The sequence below is a fragment of the Terrapene carolina genome, unplaced genomic scaffold (assembly GCF_002925995.2).
Source record: "Terrapene carolina triunguis isolate 2854851 unplaced genomic scaffold, T_m_triunguis-2.0 Scaffold629, whole genome shotgun sequence".
Lineage (NCBI taxonomy): Eukaryota > Metazoa > Chordata > Testudines > Emydidae > Terrapene > Terrapene triunguis.
This window is the reverse complement of record NW_020664980.1, coordinates 167,970-181,369: the sequence shown is the minus strand read 5'-3', so window position 1 is coordinate 181,369 and position 13,400 is coordinate 167,970. Positions and strand designations below refer to the sequence as shown.

The window sequence follows — 13,400 nt, the reverse complement described above, 5'->3', positions numbered from 1 at the left end:
ATTGTGATGAAAATGAAGAATTTCCTCCTTTATTCAGGAATGGAACATTCTTACTATCACTTTGTTCTAAACTTTAAGTCCTCTAGGATGCAGCTATAGTTGGGAAGCTTCAAGTCAACTACCTCCATGAGGATAATATAGAAAACCCTACACTAGATAGATGGGAGGGGGGAAAATGCCTAGATAAGATACAGATAGGATCTGACTGGGTGAAAAACAAGTAACTGCTTCATGATTCACCTCATAAGAAAGGCTCATTACATGTGAACACACTACTGCCCTCTACTGGATGTAACAGGAGGCCTGCTGGCATATTTATCAGTTCTTTTTCTCCCCATGAAGGATTGGCACAGCTCTTTCAACTCACCACCCAGAGGCCTCTATTTTTGGAGCTGCTGATGACAAATTCTAGCTCCTATACCATGTTGGCAATACCTGCTCACAATGGCAACTGTTTATAGGCGTTGGCTTAAATCATAATATACTTTGGTCCACCCTCATTACATCCTATTTCTTACCAAACTCAAACACATGTCTACAGTTGGCAAAAAGGGGAAATTACCCCAGATCTTACCAGCTGGCATAAGGGAATTTTACAAAGACAGGCCCACCTTGAGGAGTTAGTGCCACTTCCTCTTTCAAAGTCTCCCAAATGTAACCTAACCTTTAAAGGGATGTCATGCTGGATTTAGCCCAAAATCTGACATCTGCTAGAATACTGAAATGTAACTGGAAGTATCATCTAGATTCTATTTAGAAGGGCCTTGGTTTTTATTTAACTTAAGTTCTAAACAACTGATTTAAAAAAAAAATAGCCACCAGTTTTAGACACCCCCGCACAAAACCAGCATTTCAGGTGTTCCTACTGGTGCTAAGGCAGCAGTTAAATATTTTTCCTAGAGCTACACAGACATCAGCTGAAGGTTCAGCTCACAGCTCTTTCGGTAAAAGAAGGTGCTACATAGAGTACTGCATATTGATAATGGTGCTGTTAAACCAAACAGGCACGTTCATTTTTGCTCCATTCAAAACACAGGGGAGGGGAAGGCAACTCAAGTTTGCCAATCAAAAATGGTCAAACTATAGGAGGAAGGAAGAAACATTTTCAAATGTACAAGTTGGCAGCACTCTGAAGATGTAAATATTAAGGGGAAATGTATAAAGGAAAACGAAGACAAAAGACTACAGAAAAATTTCCTTGACAATGTGCTTTTAATAAAATATTGCACCAATGAGAAGAGCTATAACAGGGACTTCTGTTTGTGCTTTGATCTTTTGATAAATACAAAATTATTTTTTAAATTTCAAGAGATGTAATGACCAAAGATCTACTCCAAGTGGTCTCTAGGGTTCATGTTAAGAAATGCATGGTTTTTTTAAGTTCTTTTTGTATTCTCCACTGAAATCCCTTTTTTGTAACTCCAAAGTACTCCCTAGGAATTGATAATACGAAATACATTCCTATGCCTCTTACACAAGCTGTGCTGAATCAAGGCAAATGGGCCTTTCTACTCAAATATCAACTGGAGTCCTCCAAGTGCAGATCTGAAATGAAGCCACAGAACATATCTGAACTACATTCTCAAAGAAACACAGTAACTTTGGCCTCAAGAAGGCACAAGATGCATTTCTCATATTATAAGACTCTAAATTTTGGAACTCGACTTGCGAAAAGGTGGCATGACAGTTTTCATTCTAAAGCCACTTATTTCATTTCACTCCTGTAGCAGCCATCTTTGTACGTCAAAGGCAGATTCAGTTTTAAAGACAGACAGACCTTGTATATACAATTCAGTCTCCTTCAATACATGTGTAATTCCTCCTTTTAAATAAGACTCAATTTACGCAGACACTATAAATAGTTTATTAAAGGAATGTATCTAAGTTTGGGTTTTTTTGTTTATTTGCGTCCATCCTCTTTTCTCTCCTCATGTTCCTCAGCTTAATTCTCAACATCTTACATACAGCTGATAAGGCACCTCCTGATCAGATCGTTAAGTGACAGGTCATTTCATGCGGAGATGGGAGAAGGGTTGAAAATTAAGACTAGCACCTGTCTGGATCACCAAGTGCTTCTCTGTTTCCCCAACCCAGCAGAGAAAAGGGTGTTACTTCTGTCCACCCCATTCTTTCTGCTCCTGCCCCTACATGTGCGAGCAAGCTCGCTTAACATCTTAGCCAGTATCATACTCCATTTATACAATATAAAGACCTGTCTGCTCTAACCCTCTTTCAGCTAGAACAGTGCTGGATCCCAGTTACACTGAACATCATTATTATTACCCCATCTCCCTTTCTGGTCTTTCATAATATTTGGTAATCCACGTGCTTTGGAATTTTACAAAAATGGAAAGAGTCTCTTTTTCAGGATGTAGAGCACAGTGGCCAAAAATAAGGCCAGGGCAAGAAAAATGAGCAGCTTATCGGTCAGTTCTCTGCGGTTGTACTTTGTAATGAGCTTTCGCCCCAACTGTATTGTCCCCGACATGGACTTAAATTCATCATTGGCATCCAGGATGGTTCGTGAAGAATTGGCTGAAATGAGAAAGTGTAAAGTTTCAGCTGAGTGTGCTTCAAAACATCTTCAAAACATGCATAAAGGAAACTACAAATAGTGATACCCCCATGGGTTAGTCTGACTAGTGGTGACATCAATGCAGATCATGTTCCTGCGGAATCTTTCACCACACAGGAGCCCTAATATGCCTTGGAAAAGAACACACAGCAAAATAAACTAGGAGGGCTGGATGGTTTGCAGATTTGGTAACAGGATACAGGACCATTCATTTTTAGATTACTGGATCATCAAATCTAGTTCAGATCAATTGTGAACAAAAGTCATTGCCTTGTAAGGTCTATGTGAAAGAAGTTTGGTGGATTCAGCTCCATTCTTACTAGAGAGAAACTGCCATCACAACTGGCACCATTACTGGCAACTTCAGGGCAGGCCAGCATCTGAGTATGGTCATGGAAACCAAATTGCTCTCTCACCACTAGAAGTGTCCTTCTGAGCCAGGACAATAGTTTGATGAAAGTCAGGAGGAGCGATGAGTGATGAAGCAGTTAGGGCCTCAACGGATTTCTTAATGGTTCACTTCCAAACATTTTAACATTTGGGTTTCTTTTTTAAAAACGTACAATTTCTTTGTAAAAATTCTAATCTTAGGGTGAGAGTATTAGCTGGACTCCATTGAACAAAGAGTTAGTTTGAGAAGATAACAAAATAATGACATGGCATACAGGGGCTTTTCAGCTTGTGTTTTTGCAAAACAATTCTCTCTTCAGATTACTAAATGATGAAAAGCAGAAGCCTGAGTCTCCATTTTCTTGCATTACAAAATCCACATCCTGTAACTGAGAGAATGCAGTTGAATTTGTACAGAGCTAAATGAATAAAAAAGTCAAACTTCAAATGTGCAGTTCACTCATATGAGCATGTAATATCTTATGAAATAAATATTATCATAATCCATCATATCACAAACTCTGATGTCCCATCCTTAAAGAAAGGTCCTTGATCCAAGTGGCAAAGGGAAAATTGTTGTTGTTTCCCATGGCTAGTGACAAAGCATGGCTTCCTTGCTCCACAATCAAATACTGGAAAAAGGATTGTTAATTTTTAGAAGTTAAAATTCTAATTACAGACTCAAAATCCACAGCTGGTTTTCTCAAAGCAGACAATCTTTGATAGCTCCTCCCATGACAAACTGTAAGCACTATTCAGCCAGAAAATGGGTGACAGAGTGACTGCCAAAACTGTCTTATTTAAAAGGAAAAGAAACATACTTTTTCTGCATGCAGGAACTGTGCACAGCTGCCATCCCCAGATGGGGGTAGATAGTGAGGGGGAGAAAGTTGCATTATCTAACCTATCCTTTAAATCCCACTCTTTCTTTTTCTCTCCAAGCACAGCAAATATAAGAGGCCCAGCTGGCACACATCCGACTTCTAAATGGTTCATGAATCATCAATTTTGACAGCCCACTTGATTTATTGTTTTAGGGTCTAAAGGAAAGAGCTGGCCAAATCCTGGTTTCCTAGTCCTAGATGCATTACTGACACAGCATGTGACCTTCGGTACAAATCACTTGATCTCCTCCTGCTTTAGTCAACCCAGCTGGAGAGCTGGGTAAAAGCAATCTTCTTGTATCCATGTTAAACTTCCTTCTGTGTGTGGGTATGTGTCTCTATTTATACAGACACACCCACATACCATATTTTTATATTTCTTTGATATTACACCATGTATGCTAGGAAAACAGTGTAAAATAATAGCAAACAAACTGTCCCTGACAAACACTAACCAAACTTGTTGCTGTCCCATCAAATTTGCTGTGGAATGCCAGTGATCTCATATCACAGAAAAGATTTTACACAGAACCCAGAGTCTCCAATCAGCTTCTTCCTCTTTCTTCTTTTTCTTAGACGATTTTACAAAACTTGCCACCAGTCAGGAGGATGGTCTGAAACACAACTCCAAGCCACAGCCAGTTGTTATTCTCTGTTCTGTATGAAAATGTTAGTTCTGGTGACAGGTACTGACTGAAAGTCCTGAAACAGAAGTCGTCTATGTATCTGCAAAATAAGTTCATCGTGGGCAGCAGCACTGCAAGTTTCCACTGCACCCTGCCAATTTTCCTCACTCTATCCTGGAAGAATCACCTCTAGGAATAGAGCATCATTCTCCTTTAAAAGAGATTTGAACCCAGATCTCCAGAGGTGAAAGACTAGTGCAATAATCCTATCCAAAAGAACAGCCACATTGCATCAGACCAAAGATCCATCTAGCCCAGTATCCTGTCTTCCAACCTTGGCCAATGCCAGGTGCTTCAGAGGGAATGAACAGAACAGGCAATCATCAACTGATCCATCCCGTTGTCCACTCTGAGCTTCTGGCAATCAGAGGGTAGGGACACCCAGAGCATGGGGTTGCATCCCTGAACACCCTGGCTAATAGCCATTGATAGACCTATCCTCCACAAACTTATCTAATTCTTTTTTGAACTCTATTATAGTTTTGGCCTTCACAACATCCCCTGGCAATGAGTTCCACAGACTGACTGTACTGTGTGAAGTAGTACTTCCTTTTGTTTGCTTTAAACCTGCTGCCTATTAATTTCAATCAAATTTTTATAATCCATAACCAAAGACTTGGGTTGCATCTGTACCTAGCGTTTGCATGGTCTCCTCACTCTGCTTGACCTGCTGAGACATCATCCTGCTAATGCCCATCAGGTTCTCTGTAATTGTACTTGCATTCTCTGCCAGGCTTTCCTTTGTGGTTTTTCTGCAGGAAGAAAGGAAAAATAAAATGGCAAGGAATAAAATCATGTCTTGGGGTGTTTGATGCTTGCTGTTTCTGATAGCAATAGGGTGTTTAGAGCTGGAATTTGGCATCAATCATAGCCGCCTTCAGATGTACAAAGCACATAAACATATTATTTTAATGTGCTCATTCAAATGAGGTAGTAGATTTGGGTGTGCACCTAAAATCCTCACTAAAGCCCAAAGTCACTGAATTTTAGAGCAGCAGCCCCTGAAACAGTTACTAGGCAGTGGCTGAGAGAAAGGGTCCAAGTGTCATCAGATGCTGATCCACAAATATACTATTTCATGACACAATATGGAAACACTGATGAAAGCCACCGCTTTGTTACCTTTTATACCCAGTTTGATGTTCCTCACTGATTAAATAAGACAAGTGTTTAATTCACAAATTATATAAAACAATCCGATTTTTGGCGTGAAATAATGACAGCAGGCAGATTTGTAACTTGTACTTTATGTCTATGATACACTTGATGTAAACCACACAAACTTTGGAACAGTCTAACACTTTCCCCCTTCCTAACAAACCAAAGGTGGGAGAATGTACAGTTTAAGTGAATATAACAAATCAACCACACCTTTATTTACACAGAAGGTAATAGGTGTTAATGAAAGACTCACCTTCTAAATCGAACCATGTAGTTTACAGTACACATATATACACACACACAATGTATTACTATTTCTTTTTAGAATAACTGGATACAGCATCTATTGTTTAAATTCTCTAATTACAAAGGAAAGATTTAGTACCTTTGTCTTAACGGGTCTCCTCCTGGTAGCAGTTCATCTTTCTCAGAGTTGTCTATAGCAATTTTACAAGCTAGATTTGCCTTTCTCCAAGCTGTCTGATTGCTGAAATCACAAGTGTACAATGTTTTAGAATGATGGCGACAGTTTGCAAAGCTAGAAAGATTTTCAGGTGCCAGCCAGATAATCAGAAGGCAGTTGGGCACAAATAAATACTGCAGCCCAACAACATCCCACCTGCTTATCAGTAACAATGAATCAATATGTAAGATATATTATGTTAACTACTACTACATCATGCTACGAGTAGAAATATCCCATTCCCTCATCCATTTCTCCTCTTCTATATGTTTAGAGAGCAAGGCAAGGAAGGATATCGTGCAAGTTGTTGAAAATCTAGTTATATTCCATCCATGTTCTGAGTGTCATCAAGAATAACTATTTTCAAACAATTCCATTTGACAGAAAGGTATATCCATAAAACACAACTGGGAGATTAGAACAAGAGACTATGCTTTAGGAGATCTGAGTTCTATTCTTGACTCCATCATTGATTTACTCTGTGACCTTGTGCAAGTCACTTCGCCTAGGTCAGTGGTTTTCAAACTTTTTTTCTAGCAACCCAATTGAAGAAAATTGTTGATGCCTGAGACCCAATGGAGCTGGGGATGAGGGGTTTGGGGTGTGGGAGGGGCTCTGGGCTGGGGGTGCAGGCTCTGGGGTGGGGCCAGGGATGAGTGGCTTGGGGTGCAGGAGGGGGCTCCGGGTTTGGGGGGGGGGCTCAGGGCTGGGGCAATGGGCTGGGGTGCAGGCTTACCTCCGGTGGCTCCCTGTCAGCGGTGCAGCCAGGGTGCAGAGGCAGGCTTCCCGCCTGTCCTGGCACTGCAGACTGCGCCTGTGCCCTGGAAGCGGCCAGCAGCAGGTCCGGCTCCTAAGTGGAGGCGCGCAAGCAGTTCCCTTCCAAAGGGAGTGCAGAGCTGGTGCTTGGGGCAGGGGCAGGGCCAGGGCACAGAGCTCCCCAGCCTAGAAGCTGGACCTACTGCTGGCTGCTTCCAGGGCGCAGCATGGTGTCAGAACAGATAGGGACTAGCCGGGCAGCACCACCGACGGGACTTTGAACAGACCAGTCAGTAGTGCTGACCAGAGCTGCCGCGACCAATGCCTTACATTCCGCGACCCGGTACTGGGTCGTGACCCACAGTTTGAAAACCACTGACCTAGGTGACCTCATCTGTAAAATGAGGGTAATGATGCTCACCCACTTTTGTAAAGTGCTTTGAGATCCTAAGCGTGTATGATTACATGAAGAGTCCGTATATACCATCATCATCTTTACCTACCTGAGCATTTGTTTTTTATGGTTCTCTACTTCTTGGAGTAAGGCTTGTTTCTCTGATTCTTTATCTCGTTCCTTAGCCATCTGCTCAAGCTCCTTCGATATAAAAGCAGACATACTAAAATCTGAGCATAAGCTGTCACCATCTATAATCATTACTTTTTTCTCAACCAGAGAGGATAACTGATTCAGTAAATTAGCAACTAACTTGATACTGCTGATACCTTTGGTTTGGATCTAGATTAGCTTAGAATGACTAGTCATGTGCATCCTAACCAGCTGGCTCTGAAAGGTCCCCAATAACAAGACAAGAATCAACTCTCTCTCACATACGCCAGAGAACACAGAGCAATAAGAGTGAATGAAGTAGACTGGCAGGTCAACTTCATTCCTGCTTTTCAGCAAACTATTGGCAACAATGGAAGAGACAAGAATCATGCCAGTTTCCCTTTGCTGATTTTAGAGAAAGCTATGAGTATCAGCCCATTTGGAAGGTTACCACTGTAACTAGTGTTTAGGAATTTATTTTTTCTTTTAAAAGTAAATTTAATTTCTGCAGAACTTGTCAGCATACACTCCATCAATTGTCAGGAAAAGTATACTTGCAAGACACATATTTGTGGGATGAGACTCCAGAATTAACTATATTTACGTATCATGCTCAATATATAAACAATTAGAAATTCTCAATATTACGGTTTATAAATGGCTCCAAGACACTAGTACTGCAGTGTCATCCTGGTACATTTTAACCTTCATTCTACCTAACGCACAGGCAAATAAAACTTCTGTTTCTCTAGAAAATCCGGTCAAACCCTAGTACAAGCGCCGTTAACACTGTTGCTGTTACCTACCAGCATCTCATTTTTGTGGTTATGTTGTGCCTCACCTGTATTCTGAGACGTAAATGTTGAAACTTTTCCTTTACTCTGGCATTTAATTCTGTAAGCACACTTAAGGGCCCTTGACAATCACTGATATCCTAAAAGAAATAACAGACATGACCACCATGCTAGGTTAGGAGCCGTTGGTTGGTAATGTAATTGAATTTGCTTATTAATTTATTTAATTCGTTTTTGAGAAGGGTGTTTCTGCTGAATGACGTACAGGCAGAAACATAGGGCTTTTCAATTTGTGGGGAATGTGAATGTTTGCAATGTAATTAAAGATGAAGAAGGGGATTCGATTCCCCTTTGGGATCAATATAAACATTATCAGTATTATGTTTTTGGTTGTTTTTTTTTTCACCAGGGACACAGGGCCCATTGCACTAGGCACTGCACAAACACACAACCAGTGGTTTTGAAATGCTCTATTAACCTTTTAGTGAGGCAGAACTGACACAGTTTGTGAAAATCAGTTAGCCTGGGCACATCTGAGGACCAGGCACCAGAGAATTAAACTAACATTTCTACTCCCCTTCCATATAAGAACTGCAGGCTCCTAAATGCCAGTTCTCCAAAACCTCCAAGGAACATGACCAGGGCAGAGAGGTTCAGAAGAGACATGGGTTCACGTATCTGTTTGCAAAGACCCTAGCTGGTGGGTGGGGAAGGATCAAGTTCTTGGTAGAGGTTTCTGGACTGGGAAGAGGGCAGGGTACTGGACAACTCCCCAGAAGCGACCCCGTCCCCCTCCCCGGGTGTGGCAGGAGGGCAGGACCGGGCGCTGAGGCGGCTGAGCGAACTCCCCAGCGGTGACTCCCCCGCCCCGGGTGTGGCGGGAGGGCAGGAGCGGGCGCTGAGCGAACTCCCCAGCGGTGACACCCCGGGCGCTGGGCCCAGCTGCCCCCGGGCCCGCCCGCCCGCACACACACACGGGGGGGGGGGGGGTGGCGGGAGAGTAGGGAGCCGGACCCGGCGTCTAAGTGGGCAGGGGCCATGAACCCTCTCCAGGAAGGTGCCGTGGGGGCGGTGTCTGAAGGGGCGCAGGAAATGGGCTCGGGGGGTGAGGATGACGGTACCTGCACCGCCGCTTTAATCTCCAAGTCGAATTTGACAATCTCCTGGTTACAGACGCGCACGGGCACGTCCCCGGCCACCGCCATCTTGCGAACTACGGGGAGCTAGAGGGATCAAAATCAAAACGCAATCCCCCCTCGGGCGGCATCCCCGCCATCTAGTGGCAGCGCCCTGTAGGCACGGGGCATGGGATGCGAATACAGAACCTCCTTTCCTGGTTCCAGGGATGTACTTGCCTGTCACCGCTGCCCCAGGGTTGTGGGCGGCAGGAGCAGGGCCTGGGCCCAGCTGCTTAAGTCCGGTGCTGAATAGTAATGGTTGCAAACCAGCCGCAAATAAACTCGGGGGGTGATGCCACTTTGTGTTCAGACACTGAAGTTTCAAAATCTTGATATTGCCACTTCCAGGCCAATCATGAGTCAGGCACCCAACCCCCCTCCCCAAAGTCGGGGCTTGGCTTTAAAAACAAAAATAAATTAAAAAAAGGTAGGTTCTTTTTCTGTGACTTTAAGTTTCAACCTTTTTTTCTCCACAACCAGGAGCATTTGAACCATATTTGTTTTTTAAATTAAAGCTGGGATTCTCATGCAACCTCCTGATTCCAGCAACTGAAAAACATCAGCAACTGATTGAAAGACTCATGATAAATCTCCAGGATTGTGACAGGGGTTTTTCTACGTTTGTCCTTCAGAAGGGCTAACAGAATGTTGTAAATCATTAAGAAAGGGATAGATAATAAGACAGAAAATATCATATTGCGTCTATATAAATCCATGGTACATCCACATCTTGAATACTGCGTGCAGATGTGGTCATCCCATCTCAAAAAAGATATATTGGAATTGGAAAAGGTTCAGACAAGAGCAACAAAAATGATTAGAGGTATGGAAGGGCTGTTACACACTCTCCACCTGAGAATACAAAAAGAGAAGAGTGTGTTAATGCAGGATCCTGCTTTTTCACCATCTCATTCTAGCATGCATAAAGGGGTTCCTCCCAGCCTAAAGTGTGCAGTTTGCTAAACATAAAGGCGAGTCTCATCTTAGGCGGGGGTTCCGTTCCGTGGCTAGCGCGTAAAGCGAAAACCGCATATAGTCAAAATTACATTGAGTTGAATGGCGGGCGGAATCGCCCGCACTACAAGTACAGTATTAAAATTGTTATTTTTCTTTTGTTTTTGTTTTTCCCGACTGCGTAAAGCTAAAATCACGCATGTTAAATGCGAGTAAGATGCTACAGACCTGTACCTTGAAAGGGCAGCAGAGACCGAAGTCCACAGAGACCATATCGTAGCTGTTTTGTGGCTTTTGTAAAATAACTTGGTGGTCTCAGTCTAGGTTCTACTGGAGAACCGTCCATGTCACTCCAGCACCTTTTCAGCTAGTTGCTATTACTATGCCAAGGACTGAATGGGGATAGAGATTAAGTTATCCTCATATCTAGTAATGGTCCCTCCAAGAGGAATATTGAAGCATGATAGTGGGGCAATGGGAAGAGCTTATCCTGTTAATGACTGTGCTGTCCCTGTTCTATGGGGGCGGGGAAGAGGGGTTCAAGCTTCCTGCAATGTCAGTACAACATTCTACAGGGGAAACCCAAGTAATTTTACCTGAGAACTATATTGATACACTGCAGGAGAGAGAACACACCAAATGGGATGCACAAGAATTTGAGAACTGTTTTTTCTCCACAATTTTTTATTTTAAATTACAAAGGATGTTGCATACATTGATGAGTTTGTATCTGAATAGAAGTGCTAGGGCTCCAGGGTGACAGAGTAAACAAAAATCAATATTTTAATTGTGCCTCTTTAAAAAGAAAACTGCACAACTATTAACCAACATTAAACATTGCAACTCTTAACAGATCATGCTTTTAACAAGGTAAAATTATTTTCTGACAGAGACACAAGACTTTCAGTAAGTTTTTCTGAGCTCCAGTTGGAAATTGACTACAGAATATTGAGGACAGCATTACAAACATGACCCCAAGCATAAGCAGAGCAGGTTGCCACGTTTTGTTAAAAATTATTTTAATTGTTGCCTTTCAGTCAGTTCACTAAATCCACCATGTGCCATCAGCCTTTGAGTTCATTCTTAGCCACAATTACTGAGCTACAAGACATCTTTTAGACGGATGATGGGTAGGGGAAAAGGGTGGTTCTAAAAAGGGTAGGGGAAAAGGGTGGTTCAATCAACAGAAATGCAGTTAGTAGAATATAGTGTTCTAAGAAAGGTTCGAAAAGCAGCTACATTTATACCACTACATTTTTTTGGTTTTTAACGTCACAAAGAGGAAGGAAAAAAAGGAAGTATTGTGGTAGAAGATGCATTTGTAATTACGAAGTCCAAGCCATGAGAATCCTGCTCTAACCATTCTACGCACCCAAGTTTGGCTTATCCAGATGTCTAACTCTCCAATGTTCCTAACCCATTCAATCTTTAAATGCTGATACAGTACTACAGTATATATTGCTTGCTTAAAATAAAGAGTTTAGGATTTTTGTCCAGATTAAAAAATAAAATTGAGATTGGTTTTAAATGGATCTGGCTTTATTTTTGGCTCCATTACTCAATAGAAAGACAGTTAATAAATGCATAATCAGCATTTGCCTTTGTGGAAGTTCATGAATGTCTAAGAGCCTGAGGGGTATAAATTCAGCACACACACCTTACTATGCTATATCCATTAAAAATCATGGCCTATTGTAAAATGTAAATCAAACATCATCAGCAAGGTATCATTCAGTTTTTGGATGCAGTGAAAAAAAATATACTCTAGAGTACCACTTCCGCAATGCGGACATTGAAATATCTCCAATGTAAATGGATATTAAAAAAAGTGGTGTTTTCTCAACATGTAATGCCCTTTATATGGTTACAATAAGAATCAGCCACTTCAGCAGTAACTATTTGAAATGTATTTTGCATGATCCCTAGGGTAAACAAAATGAATTGCAGCTCTGTGAATAAGCCAAGGTTTCATCTGGTAGCATACTGAACTAGTGGTAGCCAACTGAAACCTTTAACTTTAAAATAAAAAAAAAAAAATCATGATTAGACACATTCTTCAAATTCATGTCCCAAGGCCAAATAAAGATACTAACATTCATGTTACATAACTGGGCTATGCCTCAACACAATATCAGGAAGACTGCTAAGCAAGTTTGAGGAACAAAATTATATTTGCTATTTCTGCTGAAGGCAACTGTATACAACCCTTTCAAAGTAGATATTTTTAAAAAACTAAGATTTTTTCACCTATCTATATGTTTTAAAAAGATTTATGGAAGATAAAAGCACATCCATTCTTGACATTTTTGTGAATAAATTAACAGTTTTATTAAATGAAGGCAAACATCAGATAATGGTATAGATTTTAAAAATGAAACCCAAACTGGCAGTATTGTATTTCAGAAATATGTCTGGTCCTTTTTAGATTACTTAAAAGACCCGCCATGTGTTTTATAAAGGAAGAATTTTGCTTTTTACTGCTATTTTTTTTAAACTGGAAAAAGAGCTTACTAAACTTCAAGCTGATGAACTGAGCACACCTGGACCCGATTCTCACATCACTTTTACATTAATGTATATCACAGATGTCAGTGTTGTTATTCTTGATTTATACTGCTATGAGAGGAGAATCAAGCACTTCCACATCTAACTGGAGACTTAATAAGCACCCCCCCCCCAAAATAAATCAGAAAACTTGTTTGATAAACTTATGAAAGTCAGAGAAAGCATTAGCTGAAGGGATGTAGTGGAAAATATTTTTTATTTTATTTGTTTAGCCCTAGCACCCCCATCTCCCAAGGCCATTCAAAATTGGTCTTCCATACAAATACAAAGTGACTATTAAGAGAATTTGAAATCAGATTCATTTGAAGTTCCTTCATGATGCTTTTATCATAGTTCTGATTTTGCTTTCAGAAGGGTCAAAGGATTTAACAGGTTCAGGGGAATGAAAAATAAAAACATTTAGTTCTAAATGTACAAGTAAGGCACAATATAAAGCCACATCATAAT

At 41.2% G+C, this 13,400-nt stretch overlaps 1 protein-coding gene across 1 annotated transcript; it reads right to left on the bottom strand.

The window, feature by feature from the left end:
• Positions 1-1,205: 1,205 nt before the first annotated feature.
• Positions 1,206-9,461, bottom strand: BNIP1 (BCL2 interacting protein 1). Its single transcript, XM_024199343.1, has 6 exons — positions 9,378-9,461; positions 8,304-8,396; positions 7,419-7,510; positions 6,082-6,183; positions 5,169-5,287; positions 1,206-2,535 (listed from the first exon to the last, which is right to left on the bottom strand). The coding sequence occupies exons 1-6, from the start codon at positions 9,459-9,461 to the stop codon at positions 2,339-2,341; spliced, it is 687 nt and encodes a 228-aa protein (XP_024055111.1). The 3' UTR covers positions 1,206-2,338.
• Between the last annotated feature and the right edge of the window lie 3,939 nt (positions 9,462-13,400).

Excerpts from the sequence above, each read along its gene's own strand:
- BNIP1 (XM_024199343.1), bottom strand. The coding sequence starts at position 9,461 with ATGGCGGTGGCCGGGGACGTGCCCGTGCGCGTCTGTAACCAGGAGATT. Across the intron at positions 6,184-7,418 it reads CATAAAAAACAAATGCTCAG|CAATCAGACAGCTTGGAGAA; the intron begins GTAGGTAAAGAT and ends TTGTGATTTCAG. Across the intron at positions 2,536-5,168 it reads GGAGACCATGCAAACGCTAG|CCAATTCTTCACGAACCATC; the intron begins GTACAGATGCAA and ends TTCTCATTTCAG.